Genomic DNA, 23,159 nt, shown 5'->3' with positions numbered 1-23,159 from the left:
TTATTTAACGTGGCATATTGTTTTCACGGTTTATCCATGTAATAGTGTGTATCAATACTACATTCCTTTCTTTCTTTTTTTTTTTTAACTTAACACCTTTAATGGTCCAAATATTCAGGGAAATACAAAATAAGTATTATGTTCTTAAGGAATTATATCTGCAAGGAACACACTGAAAAACTCAATTATTTGGGCAAAATGATGGGTAGGAGGCAAGAAATACACATTGAATTTCTGTTGCTGATGAGGTCTTATCCCCAAAGTCTTCTCTATGAAGTGGGAATAATATTACCTGTCTCATCCTTTTTAAAAACTCTATTTTGTTGAGGTATAATTGACATGTGACATTATATTAGTGTCAGGTGTACAGCATAGTGATTCACTATAGGTATACATTGTGCAATGATCATTCTTTTTTATGGCTAAAAGACATTCCATTTTATGGATGCACCACATTTTCTTTATTCAGTTGGTGATGGATATGTGAGCTGTTTCTTCTTTGGGACCGTTGTGAATAATGCCGCTATGAACATTTGTATGCAAGTGCTCGTGGGTGAAATGTTTTTATTTCTCTAGAGTGTACATCTAGCAGTGGGGTGGCTGGGTCATATGGTAACTCTGTGTTAACCTTTGAGGAACTGTTCAACTGTTTTCAAAAAGACCCACATGATGGTACTTTCCAACCAGTGATATTCAAGAACGTCCTTTACTGTTTGAGTCCCTGCTGTCTGCCAAGCGCTATGCTATCCTCTTGGTGTGTCTGTCAAATGAACTTATAGTCTTTATTCCTTCTTTACAGGATAAGAAATGGAGGCTCTGAGTATTCAAAAGAGAGAGAGACTGACTTCCCTGGTGGTCCAGTGGTTAAGACTCCACACTTCCAATGTAGGGGGCGTGGGTTCCATCCAGAAACTGAGATCCCACATGCCATGCCATGGCCAAAAAAGAAAAGACAAAGAAAAAGAGAGATCACTGAGTTATTGTTATATGACCACATGTGGGGTCTCCCCTAGGACCGCACTCCAAATTCCTGCCCCAGGACTTGGTGGGGGTTACTTGAAGCCAGCCCCGTATCATGTCAACCAGCCTTGGGCAGAGGCACTGCGTCCAGCTCAGCGGCAGAGTCTCTGCCGAGTAACTAGCTTTCCTGCTGTGCCTGCGGCTGGAACCAGGGCAGAGAGCAAGGGAAGCCAAGAGCCTCATAGGCCGTCTGGGGCCCAGGAGTATGCTGTGGATCAGAACCAGAGCAAGGACAGAATGGGCTGGACTGGTCGCTGACTGTGGTCCCTGGAGCTCCACTAGGTGGGAGCAGCTGGACATTGTCAAGGCTTTGTACACAGTATCTGCTGTCTCAGGTCACACCCACCCACACCTGCCTTAGATTAGAAACCCAAATAGTATTGATCCATGGTTTTGTTTTATCATTTCTCAGTTATCATTCTCCCCATTCTTGACTTTTGGCTCTGTTTTTGTTATTTTTGCCAAATGGAGGAATATAAAGAAATACATCCCAAGCAAAAGCACTCTTCCAGCCCAAGGCTAATGAGCACCATCTTACCTGGCTGCCTCCTCTGCAGGGAGGAAAGGCTGGTGATGCCACCCACACCTGGGCAGGTGTTGCCTCACATCTCCCGAAAGCTCTGGTGCTGGCTTGGGGTTAACAAGTCCTTGCTTTGCTGGGGAGAGTGGCCCAGATGCCAGAAACAAGAACAATGGAAACACTCCTTCCTTCTCCATTCATGGGAGCCCTTTGGAAATGAACACTGGCATTTCAGTGTTGGGGCCTATCAGAATAGACATGTTCTGTAGGTCATTATTCCCTCCAAGGCTTCTAGGTCTTCCCAAGCCAAGAGCAATACATTCAGGGTATTTTTCATAGATTGTTTTCCTCAAACTCTGGCTCTAAAGGTTCTTTCCTAAGAGATAGAGAGTAGCTGGGGCTTGGAAGTGTATGTGTTTTCTTTTGGTCTCTTCTTGCCTCTTTCATCTTTCTTTAGTGAAACCTGCAAACCATGCTGCTATTCACCTGCATAAACCTGCAGCCTCTAAGCTGAGCTGGGCAGGTCTCCTACCCACCATGAGAGATAGGTGTCTGTTTCTCTGTGGAATGCTCACATCTACTCAGACTGTTCTTCTCATCTGAGAACTCTAGCCAGGGAAGAAGCATAGTCATATGGAACCAGGGAGGAGCAGGAGAGGTGAATTGGACAACAGTGAAGATGGAGAAATCCATCCTGGTCAGGGGATGTCTTGAGCTTGAGGGGTCGTGGTGGCATGGACAGCTCTGGAGCTCTGGGGAATTGGCCTTTCCTGTGTGTTCACAGGCAGAATTAAGACTAAGATGTGGAAGATAACACCATGAGGCTGATGTTGACTATTTAGAGAACATAGAAATGAGCCCCATGGAGGAAGCTGTTTGGAGGGCTCACCAATGAGTTTGTACCTCTGGAGGTTTTTAGAATGAGGCTGGACATCCATCTGGCTGGACTCCACATCAATGTGGAGGATGTATATTGCATTAAGAAAAGGACCAGAGTGGCCCTGCACGATCCTGAGAGTTCAGTTTTTTGCATATTTGATCAGTCCATATTTATTGGTGGGGAAGCTATTTTGTATCTGCTGAATTCATCAATTCTCCAAGAAGCTGGATTTTACCATGTGCACTTCTAGTGAATGTGTCCTAAGCTAGTGTTTACGTTACTATACCTAGGCCCACCAAGATCATGAAGAATTTTGCCTCTTACTTCCCTTCTTCTCGTTTCTGGGGTTTGAATCAGAGATGTCGCAATTTTCCACCAGGAGCCACACAGCTGCTGTAAGAAAATCTGTTGATTTCCGGATACGGTCATGTTACTCCATGGTCCTTCTTACTGACGGGGGTGCTTTCTTTCTGTGTCCTCATTCTGGTATGTATGTTTTCACACTGGAGCTGCAGGGAGAGGAGCTTGAAATTTGAGAGCTCCAAGGGGCCCAGACACTCTTCTGTCACGTCCCTGTTTTACATGCGTGTGCTTTGCGGCAGAGATTTGTCTAAGGCCATCAGTGACAGGGGCAGAGATGGCCCTAGGGTCTACAGACCCGCATCCCACATGTGCTGACCTTTATTTTTCCTTGCTGTCAGGGTAATTGTTTTTCTGTCATGATCCCCAGAATAGAAGCAGCACATTTCTTTGCTCTGTTTAACAGCAGACTCCTTGGAAGAGTCTGGACCTCCAAGTCTGCCTGTACCTCCTGCTTTCATTTCTTCGCCTTTTGTTCTCTCCTGAACCTACTTTGGGCTTTGGTTCTCTGAAACTGGTTCTGCAAAATTCACTGATGCCTCGGTATTATACAGTCCAAGGGTCGCTTCTCAGACCCCATCATTTCTAGGGGTTCTGTTTACATTCCTCTTGGTTTTCCTTTCTTGGCCCTTCTTCTGGTCCTCAGGATTCAGGCTTCCTTTTTTCCTCCTGTGTTTCTGTGTTGCCTTGGTGACTCCTCAAGGACTGTGTCTTTAAATTCCATTTAGATACTGGTGAATCCCAATCTTCTGTCTTCAGACCTGACCTCATCATATCAGATGCTTGATGTTTCCATTTGGATGTCTCATAGGCATCACAGATTGACTGTATCCCACCGGGACTCTTGATTCTGTGTCATACCACTTCGTACCCAAATCTTTTTCTCCCTGTTTCTCCATCTTACTTAGTGGCACCAATATCCAACAATCTTCATTAATCAGGCCAGAAATGTGAAAGGGAGCTATTCTTGAAGCTTTTCTTTCTCTTGTGTGTTTTCAGATAAATTGAAGTTTGGCTGATCTGTGCTGAGTTTGGCTGGGCTTGGTTCTAAGCTACACATTGGATCCAGCTACCCCATGTGTCTCTTCCCTTCCTTGGACCAGTGGGCCACCCAAAGCACGTTATTATGATGATACCAAGTTGAGGAGACCAAGACCAACAGAGGAAGCACATTTCAAGCCTCTACTGATGTCACAGCCACTAGTCCCTTTTTGGCCTAAGCAAGTCTTGTGATCAAGCTTAGAGTTAAGGGTGGGGAAGTATGTTCTGCCCAGCCAGATGGTCAGGCTTAATGTTAATGAGGTGGGATGGGTACTCCTCCCAGGGGTGTGGAGGGCAGAGAGTCTATATTTGTTGAACAAAAGTCCAAGGTACTACCTTGGGGATGTGCTTAAAGGAGAGGAGAAAAAAATTCCCTTATAAGTAAATGGAATCTTGCCATAGGGTCTTTTTCTGAGAAACTGGATGTGTGTTTTTTAAACTTGTGGTGCTTCTGAATAGCATAGGCATCTTATTTTAAAGTTGAGAGTAGGTATCTTATTTTAAAGTTCTAACAGTTTATTAGGAATGGTGGTGGTGGTGATGGTGGTAAGGTGATCGTATCAGTAGTGATGGAGGTGATGGTGGGGTGTGTGTGTTTGTTTATGTTCAAAGATAGTGATACTGATAATTTTGGTGGGTGAAGGAAGTAGCGACATTTTCCTAGGGTGGTTCATTCTTGTCTGTCTTACTCTTCCGTATCGTTTCCTGAATTCATAATTTACTTTCTCTGATATGAACACAGTGTCATGTGGATCTGCACATACGCTCTTTTAAAATTATATGCTTTTTGCAGAATTTGGTGAAGGTTAGTGTTGCTAACGGAGAAGGCAATGGCACCCCACTCCAGTACTCTTGTCTGGAAAATCCCATGGGCGGAGGAGCCTGGTCGGCTGCAGTCCGTGGGGTCACACTGAGTCGGACACGACTGAGGCGACTTAGCAGCAGCAGCAGTGTTTCTAATGTTCACTGCCCTCTCTCTCGCCTCTTTAACCCCCTCACTAGGAATAAAATCCTAGGTGGGCTCGGGGCATGAGAAGGGAGGAGAGGAATTTCCTCTGAAAGCCATCAGACCTGACAGGTGCTGAGCGAATGTGGCAGGGGGCCTGGTCTGCAGAGTCTTGTGTGCATTTGACGCCAGCAGATTTCTTAGGTTGTGGCAGAGGGCTTTCTTCAATTCAGCATGTTTCCTAAGCAGCCCTGGGTCAGCTTTATTTTCCTTTTGTGTAGTTTTGTAAGTGATGTGCGGCTAAATGACACAGTTAACCTGCGAAGCCAGGGTCTTTCATCCATCTGCTCTGAGCAATACTGACAATTGCCAAACTTTTCTTTATCTTGTTAGAAATACTCTTTTCACTTCCACACTCAGGCAGATGCATCAGCCAGAGCCTGGGCCAGGCCAAAGACATTTATTTATCACCTCCACACACAGGGGGTTGTTTATGCCAATGTTTGCTTGGCATCGAGAGTGGGATTCAGGACTTTTTGATCCTTTTCATCACAGTGGCATGAAATCTGAGAGTGCATTTCATTAAGGCATGCTTGGCAGCCTGGTATACAGAAACCCAGGATCTGTATCCACCCCTGGCTACTTTAAGTGACCTAAAGAACATTCTTCATCCTCATTGGGCCTCCCTTCTCCTATATGCTGACTGTGGATGGGGCTATTCTTAGGCTCAAATTAAATGATCTTTGTAGAAAGATTCCAGGAAGTCTAAAGTTCATAATACATGTAAGACATGCCATTTTGAATAAAACTGCAGTTTGAAAATTTATAGACAGTTTGTTCCAAAAGGACTTCAAGCAAATAACAGTGATTCATATCTCTTGGAACTGTAAAGGCTGCATGAGCAGTTTGGATAATGGGCAGGAATGTACTTCCAGGATTCTGGCTCCGGGGGTGGGGAGCACATGTCAAGAGACTTTATTAGTCATCGCTTTGTCTTCTGGGACAGAACCCAGCAGTGGATGGCCATCTGTTATGGAATGAAAGTGTGTGCTCCCCCCACCCCTCCAGTTCATATGTTGTGACCCTAACCCCCAATGTGATGATGTTAGGAGGTGGAGACTTTTGGAATTAAATAGGGTTAGATGAGATCATGGTTAGATAGCATCACTAACGCAGTGGACATGAACTTGAGAAAACTATAGGAGATGGTGGAGACAAGGAAGCCTGGCATGCTGCAGTCCATGGGGTCGCAAAGAGTCAGACACGACTTAGAAACTGTACAATGACAATGAACAGGATGAGATCATGGGTTGGGTCCCCTGATGGAATTAATACCCTTATAAGAAGAAGAAAGGACACGATTTGCTCCTTCTCTGTCATGTGAGGACACGACAAGAAAGTGTCTGTCTGCAGGCCCTCACCAAGGACCCAACGTGCTGGCACCTTAATGTTGAACTTCCCAGCCTCTGGAATTCTGATCAATGTCTGTTATTTAAACTAGTGGTCCTCAGTCTTTTTGGCACCAGGGACCAGCTTCATGGGAGACATTTTTTCCATGGACCTGGTTGGGGGGATGATTTAAGTACATTACGTTTATCATGCACTCTATTTCTGTTATTACACCAGCTCCACCTTGGATTGTCAGGCATTAGATCCCAGAGCTTTAGGACCCCTAATTTAAGCCACTTAGTCTTTAGTATTTTGTTATAGTAGCCCAAGGAGACTAAGTATCAGGGAAGTTTTGAAAACATGGCTGTATAAAGGTGGTTGAAGGAATGTATATGTTTAGTTTAGACAAAAATGAAGACAGGTCATGATAATGCCTTGAAATATTTGAAAATTATATGGAAGTGTAATTATTGCATGATAGGTGTAGAAGAGAGAAGTAGGACCACTGAATAGAAGAAGCCAAGCTACACATTTCTTAAAAATTCAATTGATTTAAACCAGAAAATAAACAAAACAAAAACAATTCACCTATTTTTTTCTACCCCCTACCTTCTGCCTCTGACAACCGCCAATCAGTTCTCTGCATCAGTGAGCTTGATAAAGTATGTGTGTATTTGTAGATTTCAGTCTACGGCCATACCACCCTGAATACACTTGATTTCCATCTGTAGATTTCATGTATGGTAGAGATCATATGGTATTTGTCTTTCTCTGTCTGACTTATTTCGTTTAGCATAATGCCCTCAAGGTTCCTTCATGTTGTAAATTGCAAGATTTCATTCTTTTTTTATGGCTGACTAATACCCCATTATCCTGGAGAAGGGTATGGCAAACCACTCCAGTATTCTTGCCTGGAGAATTTCATGGACAGGGGAGACTGGCAGGCTGTAGTCCATGGGGTCACACAGAGTCGGACATGACTGAAGTGACTTAGCATGCATGCAGTACCCCATTATGTGTATATATTGTATATATACCACAGCTTCTTTATCCATTCTTCCATTGATGGACACTTAGTCTGTTTCCATATCTTGGCTATTGGAAATAATGCTGCAATGAACAGGATGGTGCAGTTAGCTTTTCAAGGTATTGTTTTCATTTTCTTCAGATAGATACCCACATATGGAATTGCCAAATCATATGGTAGCTCTATTTTTAATTTTTTTGTGGAATCTCTGTACTGTTTTCTGTAGTGGCTGCACCAGTTTACATTCCCACCAGCAGTGAACACGAGTTCCTTTTTCTCTACACCATTGCCAGCAGATGTTGTTTCTAGTCTTTTTGATAAAAAGCCATTGTAACAGGCGTGAGATGACCTCTCATTGTGGTTTTGATTTGCATTTCCCTGATGACAAATGATGTAGGCCATCTTTTCATGTACAGTAAGTCCCCTACATACAAACCTTCAAGTTGTGAACTTTCAGAGATGCGACTGTGCATTCCATCAACGTCAGGTGTGAGTGAAATTGCAGCTTGTCTTCCATTTCCTGTTACTGACAATCCTTCAGCTTTACCATCTCTCACCCCTCTTCCTCCTCCAGTCAGTAACCCTTCATGCTTGTTCACTCAATGCCAGCCCCTATATGCCAGCTGTTGTACTCCCATACGTTTCAAGGTACTGTACTATAAGATTGAAAGTGAAAGTGAAGTCAGTCAGTCGTGTCTGACTCTTTGCGACCCTATGGACTGTAGCCCACCAGGCTCCTCCATCCATGAAATTTTCTAGGCAAGAGTACTGGAGTGGGTTGCCATTTCCTTCTCCAGGGGATCTTCCCAACCCAGGGATCGAACCTGGGTCTCCTGCATTTCGGGCAGACGCTTTACCGTCTGAGCCACCAGGGGATCCCATAAGATTTAAAATGTATCCTTTATTTTTTGTGTTTGCTTTTTAATGTACTACTTGTGTGAAAAGTATTATAAACCTATTACAGTACAGTACTATACAGCTGATTGTGTTAGTTGTATACCTAGGCTAACTTTGCTGGACTGACAAAACACGCTCTCAGAACAGAACTGGTTTGTGTGTAGGGGACTTAACAGTATTTGTCTTAGAGGATGATTTATTCAGTTCTCTTCCTTCAGAAAGCAACTGGTGTAACTGAACTCCTAAGCCTTCACTGAAGATATTAAGACTAACATAACCTTTGGACATCATGTCTGGGAAGCACTGAGCATACAGGACAGAAAATGTCAAAATCAGCATAATAATGCAGATGTCAGCAGATGTCAACAGATGTCAAGATCATCATACTAGTATATGAACTGGGGAATCAATAATGATTTGACATGAGTCCATGAAGCAGTGTTTACCCATTTCCGACATGTCTCCAGGAGATTTCTGTATCAACACTAGAACCTGGTCATGTATTTGGGCAGCCCAGCTTATCCTGCACTTACTCATTTATTCACTTGCTTTTTGTTTATCTGTCCATTCATTCATGTGTACAGCATACATGAGGTTCATGTATGTGCCAGGCTATCTGTAAGACACAGCGATGTCTTCCTGTTCACAGGAAGCCTGTGTCCTTGTAAGTGAACAGCCGAGGACACCTGTAACAGGACGGGAGTAAGGGTGTGGTTGAGATTTCTTACCAAGGAGCGGCATCTGATTTTCTGGGCTGGGTAGTTCTCTGCAAGGGTTTGCAGGGTTGTATAGAATAACGAGGGTGACTGCCACAGGCACTGAGGGGCAGTGGCTGTGTAGAAGCCTCAGAAGAGGGTGGGACAGCTAAAAGGAGGCAGCAGAGAAGGAAGTGGAATCTGAGGCTGGGCAGGGAATCAGCTAGTGAGTGACTTTGTATATTACATGAGAATTTTTGGAATTTTTCCCCCATAGGCAGCAGGAATGCACTAATGAATTTTAAGCAAGCAGTGGTCAGTTGTGTATGTTAGAAAGCTCACTTTGCAAGACACAGGGTTATGTGTTGACGCAGTAACTCAAGGAAGAGATGACGTGCCTTTGAATCTGGTTGGTGACGAAAGGGATGCAGGGAAGGAACAGAGTCCCAAGATAAGGGAGGGAGTGCCCCGGTGGTTCAGTGGTTAGATTTCTCCTTCCAGTGTCGGGCTGTGAGTTCGATCCCTGGTTGGGAGCTGGGACCCACTCGCCTCGTAGCCAAAATACCAAGGCACAGAACCCACATGCCTCGTAGCCAAAATACCAAGGCAGAGAACAGAAGCAGTGTTATGGCAAATTCAATAAAAACTTTAAGAATTATTTACATCAAAAAAATCTTAAAGAAAAAACCACCACAAACAAAAAATAAACCAAAGATAGGTGAGAACTAGCACCAGGGGTAATTTGAGAAATGAATTTGAAATATTATAGTTAGATAGATAGATATAGCAGACATTTATATAGTTAGCATGTATATTTAACATTAATAGTACACATATATAATAATTAAAGTGCTTAGTATAATGCTTTGTGTCTAATGAAAATTTGTCTGTAAAACTAACAGTTGTTAACAAAAATGGTGCTTCCACTCTCTTTTGTTAGTATTTCTAGATAAGCTTTTCTGTTCCATTGATCTGCCTGTCATTTCTTGTTTCATTATCTCACTGTCCTTTTAAAAATTAATTTTTATTGCAATGTATTTGATTTACAATGATGTAATTAGTTTCAGGTATACAGTACAGTGAATCAGTTATAATGTACCTATATCCACTGTTTCTTAGATTCCTTTTCCATATAGGTAATTACAAGTATTGAGTAGAGTTCCAGGTGCTATACAGTAGGTCCTTATTAATTACCTGTTTTATACATAGTAGTATGTATGGTTGGTCAGCTGGTGCAGAATTTGCCTGCAATGAGGGAGACCTGAGTTTGATCCCTGGGTTGAGCAGATCCCCTGGAGAAGGGAACAGTTACCCACTCCAGTATTCTGGAGTGGAGAATTCCATGAACTGTATAGTCCATGGGGTCACAAAAAGTTGGACATGACCGAGCGACTTTCACAATATGTCAATCCCAATCTCCCAGTTTATCCCTCCCTGCATCTTCCTGTTTGGTAACCATAAGTTTATTTTCTACATCTAGGACTCTATTTCTGTTTTGTAAATAAATTCATTGTACCAGTTTTTCAGATGCCACATATGAGTGATAACATGTATTTGTCTCTCTCCATTTAACTTCACTGAATATAATCTCTGAGTTCATCCATGTTACTGCAAGTGGCATTTCTTTTTATGACCAAGTAATATTTCATTACACATGCACACATGTGTATACATTATCTTAGTTATTAGTGCTTTTCAATAATTAAATAATAAATTTAATAATTTAATCTGCATACATTTATCAAGTATCCCATCTGTCTCTGTGGTCACGTTGGCTTCCTCGAGCCATGAGTGGTCCCCTCACTCTCCCAAGAGTACATGGAATCCCAAGAATAAATCTGGAATTATTGCTCACTACTTATGGCTTATGGCTGCAACTTCCTGATTTGTCTGTATGTTTTATCAGTTTTTCAAATGCTTTAGCATCATGTGGAATCTCTCTGGGACTCTGTGACCTTCAGGAGGCATTAGGGCCTCTGTCAAGACCCCCCCAACACATGCTTGCCCACTGGAAGAAGGCCACGCAATGTGCTAGGCTCTTTGGCTGTGTGTGTGTGTGTGTGTGTGTGTGTGTATGGTTTCCCTGACACTAGGCTGCGGCTGCCAGGATGAAGAGGAGCTTTATGAGTTGACAAGGCACCAGATTGCATTGTGTTTTCATCTCTGTCCTGGAGTTTGTGTGTCTGTTGTGAGTCCTGATTTCTGAAAGAATAATGCTGGTTATCTGTAAACTCATCAGTTTAAACTGTAACCCTGGAGAAAATGATGGCCTTAGTTATACGGAGGGAGGTGGGGAGGCAGCTGGGAGTGGATTTACAACCTGGGTTCTTTACTTTTTGCTGCCACTATGGAGCCTTTGTAGCTTGGGCCAATCGAAGACAGAAGTGAGCAGAGTGATTTGCTCTTGCTGGAGGGTTATCAAATTATCAAGCCAGGGCACCTTGGGATTTCTGGGCTCTGTGTGAGATGGATGAAGCCACTCCCTCATCCACATGAAGTATCCTGCAGAAATTTGGTGTTGACTGCACTAGAAAGGAATTTCTAAAATTCCAAAAGTGGAGGTTATTTTTATTAATGTTTGGAAAATTGGATGGCTATTTGAGAGAGAGAGAGAGACAGTTTAGAGCCTTACCTCTCTGCATCTATGTAATATTTCCTCCTAGTCACCACATCACTTGAATTATTATTGCTTTATTTCTTAACTTAATATTGGATAGGGCACCCACCTTTCATTTTTCTTTTTAAACAAAATGTCCCAGTGTTATCAGCTCTGTGTTCTTCTGGGTTAATTTTAGAACCTTTTGTTCTATTTCAGAAAAAGATTCTATTTGGAATTACATTAGATCCATACATTAAAAAGAAGTAATGGTATCTTTGTAACATTCCATCTTCTAAGTAAAAATACATCTCTCTCTCTGATGTTCATGTGTGTTTTATTTCATTCATTTAATGAAATTTCATAGTTTTCCTCCTATTGTTTAAAGTTCTAAGTGCATTGTAATATCTGTTGCTTCTACAAATAGAGTTCTTTACATTTTAGATTCTGGTTGGTTACAGCCAGAAAACAAAATGCTGCCCTGGAAGTTCTTATGTCACTGGCATGGCCATCGCCAAGGTCACCAGTACCCTTTTCTCTGCCAAACCAAATGGCCTTTTCCAGGCTTGATTTCCCTGTGACATTCATCAGTGTGAACTCTCTTTTTCTTTATGAATATAAATGTACTATAATATGTAGTCTTAATCCCTCTTCTCTTCTCCTAGTAGATGTCTTTTTTTGTGTGTATTTAATTTTCTTTCTTGACATCACTTTATAATAGATTGCTCCAATTTCAGTCTCCAGATCTCATTTCTACTCATCCATATGCTCAACCATTTGGGGTTTTTTTGTTTTTTTTGGACTTTTTGTTGTGTTGTTCTTAGTTGTTGCATTCAAACTATAGTTGCAGCATGTGGGATCTAGTTCCCTAACCAGGAACTGAGCCCAGGCCCCCTGTATTGGAAGCACAGAATCTTAGCCACTGGACCACCAGGAAAGTCCCTCTTAAGAACTTTCTACAGGTCAGGCACTAGGGTGACCACATGCCTGCCCTTAAAGAGAGTATCTAGTTGTCGTACCACGGGAGAAGTTTTCCTGTGGGTGTGAGTAAGATAGAGCATCTGTCAATATCCCAGCCACAAACAAGTGGCACACCCAGAAGGGCTGATTGAAGAGATTTTTAGCAAAACATTTACAAAGATTTGGGGAGAGTTAAGGGAAATCAGCAAGGCATGGCCAGTCATGGTGTATGACTCCAGGGCTAGCAACAGAAGAGGAAGCAGTTGCCATGCCAACGCCTGAAGGGTCCGGAAGAGAGCATGGTTAACAGAACACGGGATTGGCTCTAGCCCTAGGCTAACCGTCAGAGATGCCTGTCTGAACACGACTGTGCCACAGAAGAGCGCAGTCTCCACCAAACCACATCTGGTTGGGAGGGAACTGGGGGCCAAACACCCCAACCTCTCTCTCTTCTCGACCATCAGTCTTCTCAAGGTAGCTCCTGATGGTTAAGCCCAACCCAAAGCCAGAAGTCTAAGGGAACCCTTGATACTGTCTATATAGGTCTTATCCTCTAGGGCATGAAGCAGAGAAACAGGGTGGAGAGAAACACGAAGAATATTCAGTAAAGGTGCTAGGGGATGGGTGACCTCAATTTGTTCTTCTTTTTTCCTCACCTTCAACTTCTTGCCAATACCGTCCCTTGGCTTTGCAGTCTTTGGCTACAGTAACTCAGGAGGCAGCACCTAAGGGACAAGAAGGCAATGCCAAGTCCTCTCTAATCTGGTCCCAAGAAGCCACCCCATTCTCTTCCCTCGTTTCCCTCTTTCTTCTTTTTGTCAATTGAGGCTTCCATGCCTACAAATTCACATCCATCTTCTGTGGCTACAGTTGCTTCTGGCCAAAAAGCACAAGGCACTTTCAGAAAAGAAAGTTCCTTGGGCGCATGGCGTCATCCCAACTTGCCCTGGTGGCATCTCTTCCCAGCTAAGTAAAGACCAACCTGAGTCTTGTTGATGAACTTGAACTTGTATTTGTTGTTGCCAACCATTTCCGGGGCCTGCTAAGTAAGCACATTAAAATGCCAGTGAACATTTTTGCCGCTTTGTTGAACCTTTCTGGCAGATTCAATTGGGGGGAAAATGGGAGCACATGGACCACAAAATATATAATTTTTAGTTGTCACATTGCACTCTGGAGAATGATCTTTTTTTGAGACTGCTACGTGGGTGCCTTTCATAATGGAAGAAATAATGTCTCAGAAAGGGAAAAAAAAGTCTCACTGGGAGGTTTCATTCCCTAAGTGTCCTTGGTAGGATTAGCCTGCATTCCTAGTCTTAATTCCTATGCCCTTTTGTAATAAATTTCCTCCCTGGCTCCTCTGCCTGCATTGGAAAGGCTGCCTATGGGAGGGTGCTGGGCAAACACAGCTGAAATACATTGTATCTTTTGAGGTGGCATTTAATGACTGGGGAATGGAAGATATCTATTTAGACTGGACAAAAGAGATACTGTATAGCCAAAGAGAGAAAAAGGAGTCCACAGATGAAATAAGCAGAAGAACCTGAGGTTTTCCATGAAAGCTGTTGAGTTATGTTGGAGGCCAATTCTGTCCCATTGGCCAGCCTCCCTCCTTGACCCTTGGGTTCCATGCTGGCCAGAAATCCACAGAGGACTGAGGTTGTGGCTTTCAAGAAAAGGTGGCAGATATTGGGCAAGGAAAGGGAAACCCAGGATGAGTGAGTGAAAGTGCACGAAACAAGAAGAAAAACACACAGAGTATCATCTCTTTTTCATCTTTAAAAATTATGTCATATTCTATACATCATATATATCGGGCTTCCCAGGTGAATTTAGTGGTCAAGAACCTGTCTGCCAATGCTGCAGACATAAGAGAAGTGGATTTGATCCCTGGGTTGGGATGATCCCGTGGAGGAGGGCATGGCAACCCACTCCAGTATTGTTGCCTGGAGAATTTCATGGACAGAGGAGCCCGGTGGGGTATAGTCCATGGGGCCGCAGAGTCAGACATGACTGAACGGCTAACACAACAAGGCTGATGTAAGGGTTCTGACCACATTTAAGGTAGGTTAAGCTGAGCTATGATGTTAAGTAGGTTAGATGTTTTAAATGCATTTTTGACCTAGGATATTTTCAATTTATGGTAGATTTATCAGGATGTAACTCTTTTGTAAATTGAGGAAGATCTGTATTTCATTTTTATTGCTAAATATTATCACATTGTCTGAATATACCACATTTTGTTTTATTCATTTGTCAGGTGATAGACACTTAGCTAGTATGAATAATGCTTCTCTGAATACTTGTGTACAAGTTTTTGTGTGGGCATATCTTTCCATTTTTATTGGGTATATACCTAAAAATGGAATTGCTGGGTCATATGGTACAACTATACTTCACACTTTGAAGAACTTCCAAACTGTTTTACAAAGTAAGTGCACCATTTTACATTCCCACTAGCAATGTCCTTTCATGGGTGATTTAAAAATCCAACACAGGTGTCTGTCCTTGACATTTGAAGAGTTTTTGTAGATTTTGGAGCACAGCAAAGGTGATGTTATTGGAATGGTTGGTGCACAATGATGTGGAATGAGAGGTTAAAGACCAGGAAGCAGAAAGTGTTGGAGTAATCCAGTTCTCAGCTGATGGTTCGTCTGTTTGGATGGTGACAGGCAGAAAAGATGTCAGGGTTCCTGAGGAATACAGTGGACAGCGGAAAAGATTCTTAGGTAGAAAAATGATGTTCACTTGAGATCAACCCCGAGGTGCCTGCTTAAGCTTTGCTTTTTGATTTTGTTTCACAGAAAATAAATTTGCAGTTTCAGAGGAGTGAGAAAGAGACTCCAGGTCTTTCCATTATGGGGTGGTGAGCCGTCGTGTGACCAGAGCAGACTTACTGGGCTTTAACTTGCTTGGGAATGCTTTCCTGGGAGGTCAGCGTCCTCCTAGGCTCTGTGGGCTGCCCATCATGAAAGCTGAGGATGCGGTTGACATCTCTGGTCCATGGTCTTCATACCAGTGGCAACAGTGGGACTTTTGTGCACAAAGTGTGTGTGTGTGTGTGTGTGCGCGCGCGCGTGTGCACGTGTGCATGTGAGCACACCTGAGGGTGGACAGAGTAGCTTGAACATTTGAAACAGTGAAAGAGAATAAGAGCCCTTCACAACAAAAGTTTTCAAGCCAAGAAATAAAACCTCCCATAACTGTAGGATTTAAAAATTACCCATCAAGCTGTTTATCGTATAAATGGAACAATAGGTATAAAGCTGCCACCATCCCCGGAACCTGCAATTGCTCAGTGAAGCTTGTTACAGAGGCCTCCTACTCTACTTGGCACGGTTATCACCCTTATGGGCTTTTCTTCTCTGTGATTTATTCTCAAACACTTTTGTATTTCCTTTTGCCATTTACATGAGATTTAAATAAAACCATTAGATATAGAACGGTGTCAGACGGTTACACACTTTAAACTCATGATAAAATCAATCTGTATATTATTCTGTGTTCAAATGAAGCAAAAACACCTGCTGTCTGGCAGTTCCTTATTACTGGCTGTTCTTATTCTGCATTGTTACCGGCATCTCCTGGAATATCTAGCCTTGTGGTAACTGCTCATGAAGACAGGAAATTGGGCAGGATGACAGGCCCTATTCTGCCCATTTTTGGTCCACATGTGCCTGCTTTTGGCAGTCTTTCCCTTTTATAGACCCCATCCTGGTACCCGATCCACCCTAGCTCCCCAAAAGATGGAGAGGTTCTTCCTGAGCGTGACCAGCCTTAACCCCACACCTCAGAGTTCCTTTGGTGGTGTTGTTCAGTTGTTCAGTCATGTCACACTCTTTGCAACCCTATGAAATATAGCACACCAGGCTTCCCTCTCCTTCAGTATCTCCTGGAGCTTGCTCAAACTCATGTCCATTGAGTCAGTGATGCCATCCAACCTTCTCATCCTCTCTTACCCCCTTCTTCTCCTGCCCTCAATCTTTCCAATGAGTCAGCTCTTCGCATCAGGTGGCCCAAGTATCGGAGCTTCACCTTCAGCATCAGTCCTTCCAATGAATATTCAGGGTTGATTTCCTTTAGGATTGACTGGTTTGAGCTCCTTGCTGTCCAGGAGTCTTCTCCACCACCACAGTTCGAAAGTGTTGATGCTTTGGTTTTCAGCCTTCTTTATGGTCCAGCTCTCATATACGTACATGACTACTGGAAAAACCATAGCTTTGACTATACGGACCTTTGTCATGCTTTGACCTTCCTCTTAATCTAATTTTTAATTCTTTTTTCTAGTCTTTATTCAATTTTTACAGTATTGGTTCTGTTTTTTTTTTTTTTTTTTCCCCCAAGGCACATGGGATCTTAGGTCCATGACCAGGGATCAAACCCTCGTCCCCTGCAATGGACGGTGAAGTCTTGACCCGTGGCCACCAGGGAAGTCCTCTTCCTCTCAGTTTAAATGTGCTCAGGGCATATTCCCAATATTGATAAGTTGATGACATAATCTTTTCTGTGATGGGTAATGTTAAAATTTCCACTGAAGCTGTATTTTAGCCTGAATAGCATATCCTGGTATGGTGGTTTTCAACTAATTCTTTTTTTCCCCTCTCTCTTTCTCTAGGTTTATCCAAATCCCTTGGGCTCATTGAAGGTTATGGTGGGCGGGGCAAAGGAGGCCTTCCTGCCACCCTTTCCCCTGCTGAAGAAGAGAAAGCCAAGGGACCCCATGAGAAATATGGCTACAATTCCTACCTCAGTGAAAAAATTTCACTGGATCGTTCCATTCCGGATTATCGTCCCACCAAGTAAGTTCTGATTCAGTCGCTCAGAGGAGTTGGCTTTATAGTGTAAATGCGTGTCTATGACATTATCTCCTGCTGTTTGTAACTAGTGGAGAAGCTTTTATCTCATGAGTCTCCTCCGTAATCAATAAATGAGGCTTCCCAGGTGGCTCAGCGGTAATGAATCTGCCTGCCAATGCAGATGTAGGTACCATCTCTGGGTTGGGAAGATCCCTTGGAGAAAGAAATGGCAACCCCGTCCAGTATCTTACCTGGAAATCCTATGGACAGAGGAGCCTGGCGGGCTAAAGTCCATGGAGTCACAAAGAGTCGGCCACGACTAAGCGCATATACACGCAAACAAAATCAGTAAATAGTGCTATTGATTATGAAAATAAAGCTAAGTAAATTTTTTAAATTTTAATACAAATGTACAGAAACATAATCCAAAAAATTTTTAAGTAAAAAAAAAAAAAACCTACCATGACCTCATGACCTAGAGGCAGTGACTGGTAAAATCTTAGCATCTTGTCCTTGAGTCTATTTTTCTATGCAGATTATGAAACTATATTTCTTTTATCCTTTTTTCATGCAACATTATTTGACAAGCATTTTCTGGTGTTATTAGTTGTGATCATTGTTTCTATTATTGTAAATTTAGTTTTTTTCTAATTTTCTGTATTATAAATAACACTGATGAATATCTCCCCTCTCATATCTTTATGTACGTTGATTTCATATTTATTTTCATTTTTAAAATTTCCATTTTATTTATTTGTTTTTGGCTGTGCTGGGTCTCCATAACTGCTCTTGGACTTTATCTCATTGCAGCCAGCGGGCCTGCTCTTCATTGCGGTACCCAGTCTTCTCATTCTGGTGGCTTCTCTTGTTGTGGAGCAAGGGCTCTAGGCGCGTGGGCTTCAGTAGTTGTGACACACGGGCTTAGTTGCTGGGCAACACGTGGGGTTTTCCCGGACCAGGGATGGAACCTGTGTCGCCTGCATTGGCAGATGGACTCTTATCCACTGCGCCATCAGGGAAGTCCAGACATTTGCTTTCTTAATCCACACTTCTAATGGTATAATCCTTAGATCACATTGTGGAAATACTTTTGGATACACAGAGAGATGTTTTCCTCCAGAAACTTTATAGCAGTTTCTGCTGCTATTAGAATTTTACCTGACCCTTCCCAAACTAGCATGTCAATACTGCTTTTCCTAGCTGGTAGGTGAGAAAGTACATCCTATGATTGTTTCAACGTGTAATTTTTGTGTGAGATTCTTACCTTTGAGACAGTTTTTTTGCCTCTTGGTTGGTTTATGAGAGGTCTTTGTTCTGTTCTCTCAGATTTAAGAATTGCTTGTTTTCTCCTTGGGAAAGAGAGAAGAGAGATTGGTGGGAAAATCACGATGCTGGGGGAAATAATCCTATTTTCTAGTCAGTAGTCCTCCTTGGCTTCTCAAACAGATGCTTCATCTTCTGTTAGATTTGTGGTATCTCCCTTTTTTCATTTAGAGTGTGCCCTTGCTTAGACTAGATTATTTCTTTTTCAAATGGATTTTGTACAAATCAGTTAAGTATCCTGGTTACTGAGAAAAATAGATTCAAGATAAAGAAAATTATCTTAAATGGATTTAAAATTGCAGCATTAGCTGAGAAACCTGTTAAATCTCTCTCTCTGCCTAATAAGCATATCTTCATTTCGAATCACTAGGAAAACATACATCACCCCTGTTGCAAGCTATTTTGTGTTCCTGGACTTTAGCTCTGAAAAACATCTGGCTGTTTTCATTTCCTGGTGCTCTCTGATTAGCCTTTCTTATTTGGACGTTGTCAAATAAGCACAGCCGTATTTTTTGTACTCCTTTGAGAATGAAGATGCTTCTAACATGGAACTTAGTGGAAATGCGTCAGTTGAACAGTATCAGTGAGCACCTATTATGTGCCAGATGGTTTTCCCCACACTGGAGGCAGGGCTTTCGATAAGACTGTCCTCGCCTGCTTACTTCTTGTCTAGGGAGGGAGACAGCTGTACAAGTAGATCAGTCCAGCACACTGTGATCTACATGGGTGTGTCAGGCCAGAGACATGCACAATATGTACAGGGAAGACCTAGGCAGGCTTCCCACTGGAGATGATATCCGACCTTAATCTTGAAGGTCCATGAAGGACTGGAAAATTATAGAGAGGAGACAGATAAAGACAAGTAAGTAGGGGAACATCAACAGCAGAGTTGGGGATGCAGATAAAAACATGGCTCACCCAGGGAGGAAGGCAGAGCTCCGCAGTGCTCTTTAGTGTAGCATGGTGGCTTGAATATACCGCTTAGATCTGGTCCCTCAAGAAAGTTTACTTAGATATAGTAAAGGACTAGAGTGCATGGTGGCCTATGAGGGACAAAACCAGGTTAGGCTCTCATGGCAGGGAAGTTCAGTTTAGTCGCTTAGTCGTGTCTGACTCTTTGTGACCCCATGGACAGCAGCACGCCAGGCCTCCCTGACCATCACCAACTCCCGGAGTCCACCCAAACTCATGTCCATTGAGTTGGTAATGCCATCCAGCCCTCTCATCCTCTGTCATCCCCTTCTCCTCCTGCCCTCAATCTTTCCCAGTATCAGGGTCTTTTCAAATGAGTCAGCTCTTCGCATCAGGTGCCAAAGTATTGGAGTTTCAGCTTCAATATCAGTCCTTCCAATGAACACCCAGGACTGATCTCCTTTAGGATGGACTGGTTGGATCTCCTTGCAGTCCAAGGGACTCTCAAGAGTCTTCTCCAACACCACAGTTCAAAAGCATCAATTCTTCTGCGCTCAGCTTTCTTTACAGTCCAACTCTCACATCCATACATGACCACTGGAAAAACCATAGCCTTGACTAGATGGACCTTTGTTGGCAAAGTAATGTCTATGCTTTTTAATATGCTGTCTAGGTTGGTCATAACTTTCCTTCCAAGGAGTAGTGAAGTGAAAGTGAAGTCGCTCAGTCGTGTCTGACTCTTTGAGACCCCATGAACTGGGGCCTACCAGGTTCCTCCGTCTATGGGATTTTCCAGGCAAGAGTGTAGGAGTGGGTTGCCATTGCCTTCTCCAGGGTATCTTCCCGACCCAGGATTTGAACCCGGGTCTCTGGCGTTGTAGGCAGATGCTTTACTATATGAGCCACCAGGGAAGTCCAAGGAGTAAGCACTTTTTAATTTCATAGCTGCAGTCACCCTCTGCAGTGATTTGGGAGCCCAAAAAAATAAAGTCTCTCACTGTTTCCCCATCTATTTCCCATGAAGTGATGAGACCAGATGCCATGATCTTAGTTTTCTGAATGTTGAGCTTTAAGCCAATGTTTTCACTCTCCTCTTTCACTTTCATCAAGAGGCTCTTTAATTCTTCTTCACTCTCTGCCATAAGGGTGGTGTCATCTCATATCTGAGATTATTGATATTTCTCCTGGCAATCTTGATTCCAGCTTGTGCTTCAAAAAGCAAGAGAGTTCCAGAAAAACATCTATTTCTGCTTTATTGACTATGCCAAAGCCTTTGACTGTGTGGATCACAATAAACTGTGGAAAATTCTGAAAGAGATGGGTACACCAGACCACCTGACATTCCTGTTGAGAAATCTGTATGCAGGTCAGGAAGCAACAGTTAGAACTGGACATGGAACAACAGAGTGGTTCGAAATAGGAAAAGGAGTACATCAAGGCTGTATATTGTCACCCTGCTTATTTAACTAATATGCAGAGTACATCATGAGAAACGCTGGGCTGGCAGGGAAGAAACACCCACAAAGATTTGGAAGATGGAAAGAGGGTAAATGAATGGTAACTGACAGAGCAAACTGAGTGAGGCTGAGACCCATCCTTCTAGTATTTTGGGAAGCAGTGGGGAGGGCAGAAGAATGTAGCCTGGTCACACCTCAGAAACTAGAGACTTAGGAAATGGAGGTTCTGGGTCCTTCTGATGACTGAAGAGAGATTTGAATAGAAGGATTACAGCTATATCCCCAGATCCTTTCCTCGGCTTTGCACAACCAGAGACTGCCCTTTGCTATCTGGTGGAATATGGGAAGTTTATTCTCTGGAGAAGATGAACGCTGGGCTTTAGTTCATAAGATGACAGAGGATGAAGGTCAAGAAGCAACAGTTAGAACCGGATATGGAAAAACAGACTGATTCCAAATTGGGAAGGGAGTACGTCAAGGCTGTATATTGTCACCCTGCTTATTTAACTTATGTGCAGAGTACATCATGCGAAATGCTGGGCTGGATGAATCACAAGCTAGAATCAAGATTGCCAGGAGAAATATCAATAATCTCAGATATGCAGATGACACCACCCTTATGGCAGAAAGCAAAGAGAAACAAAAGACCCTGTTGATGAAAATGAAAGAGGAGAGTGACAAAGTTGGCTTTTTTAAAATTCAACATTCAGAAAACGAAGATCATGGCATCTGGTCCCATCACTTCATGGCAAATAGATGGGGGAAACAATGGAAACAGTGAGAGGCTTTATTTTTGGGGGCTCCAAAATCAATGCAGTTGGTGACTGCAGCCTTGAAATTAAAAGATGTGTGCTCCTTGGAAGAAGAGCTATGACCAACCTAGACAGCATATTAAAAGACAGAGACATTACTTTGCCAACAAAGGTCCATCTAGTCAAAGCTATTGTTTTTCCAGTAGTCTTGTATGGATGTGAGAGTTGGACTATAAAGAAAGCTGAGTGCAGAAGAATTGATGCTTTTGAACTGTGGTGTTGGAGAAGACTCCTGAGAGTCCCTTGGACTGCAAGGAGATCCAACCAGTCCATCCTAAAGGAAATCAATCAGTCCTGGGTGTTCATTGGAAGGACCGATGTTGAAGCTGAAACTCCAGTACTTTGGCCATCTGATGCAAAGATCCAACTCATTGGAAAAGACCCCAATGCTGGGAACGATTGAGGGCAGGAGGAGAAGGGGACAACAGAGGATGAGGTAGTTGGATGGCATCACCGACTCACTGGGACATGAGTTTGAGGAAGCTCTGGGAGTTGGTGATGGACAGGGAGGCCTGGCGTGCTACAGTCCATGGGGTCCCAAAGTGTCAGACATGACTGAGCGACTGAACTGAACTGATGACAGAGGATAGGGCTGTATGCTACGTGAGGATGGATACCCTTGGCATCGTTACCTCTGCAAGTGTTTACAATCCTGGAGCCTGGTGGGCTGCTGTCTACAGGGTCGCACAGAGTCGGACACGACTGAAGTGACTTAGCAGCAGCAGCAGCAGTCAAGAGTTAGAAGAAGCCACTCTGAGGAAGAAGCCATCCAACCTAAGAAAAAGGCCAGTAGATCCGATAGTTCCGTTCCATCCCCAAAATATCTGGGTTCTGCTCATTAGACATTAGTAAGGCTCCATCCATCTACCTAGACCTGTCTTACTCTAAAATCAGAAAGGACAACCAGGATCTGTAGACATTTCAGGAGAATATTATATAAGACCCTGATGACAACAACTGGGATAGAAAAGGCATTTGGAGGAAAGAGACTAATAACAAACTTTAAAACTATAATTAATGTCTTAATTCATGAAGTGTTTTATTTTATTCACAAAACAAAATTCAAGTGCTATGTTCAAGTAATAATCAGAGAAAAATAGAGATCTTGGAAGTTAAAAATAAGATAGAAATAAATAGTTCAACGAAAGGTTAGGTAAATAAATTATTGTGGTAATATAAATTATTGTAGTGATCCCATCACAGTTTATACAAATATTGAATAAATATGTTTAACACCTGAAACTAATACACTGTTAGTCAGCATGCTGTACATCACATCCTTATGACTTACTTGTATTATAACTGGAGTTTGTACTTCTTGACTCTCTTCATCCGTCACTACCCACGTCCCACCTCACCTCTGGCAACTATGATCTGTTCTTTAGTTTGTAAAGAGCCTGCATACAAGTGAGATCTTACAGCATTTCTCTGTCTGACCCACTTCACTTAGCATAATGCCCTTAAAGTCTATTTATATCATTGCAATTGAGATTTCATTCCTTTTTGTGGCTGAATAATATGTATATAT

At 42.7% G+C, this 23,159-nt stretch overlaps 1 protein-coding gene across 1 annotated transcript in view; it reads left to right on the top strand.

Moving 5' to 3' along the window:
• Positions 1–23,159, top strand: part of GALNT17 (polypeptide N-acetylgalactosaminyltransferase 17) — a 430,162-nt gene that overhangs the window by 151,210 nt on the left and 255,793 nt on the right. The window contains exon 2 of the mRNA XM_055561655.1: positions 16,947–17,130. Within this exon, the coding sequence (XP_055417630.1) occupies positions 16,947–17,130 (184 nt within the window). The remainder of the gene's footprint in view (positions 1–16,946; positions 17,131–23,159) is intronic.

Source organism: Bubalus kerabau, chromosome 23 (assembly GCF_029407905.1).
Source record: "Bubalus kerabau isolate K-KA32 ecotype Philippines breed swamp buffalo chromosome 23, PCC_UOA_SB_1v2, whole genome shotgun sequence".
In the NCBI taxonomy this organism is placed as follows: domain Eukaryota; kingdom Metazoa; phylum Chordata; class Mammalia; order Artiodactyla; family Bovidae; genus Bubalus; species Bubalus kerabau.
The sequence above is the reverse complement of the archived record's forward strand: the minus strand, read 5'-3'. Positions and strand labels throughout refer to the sequence as shown.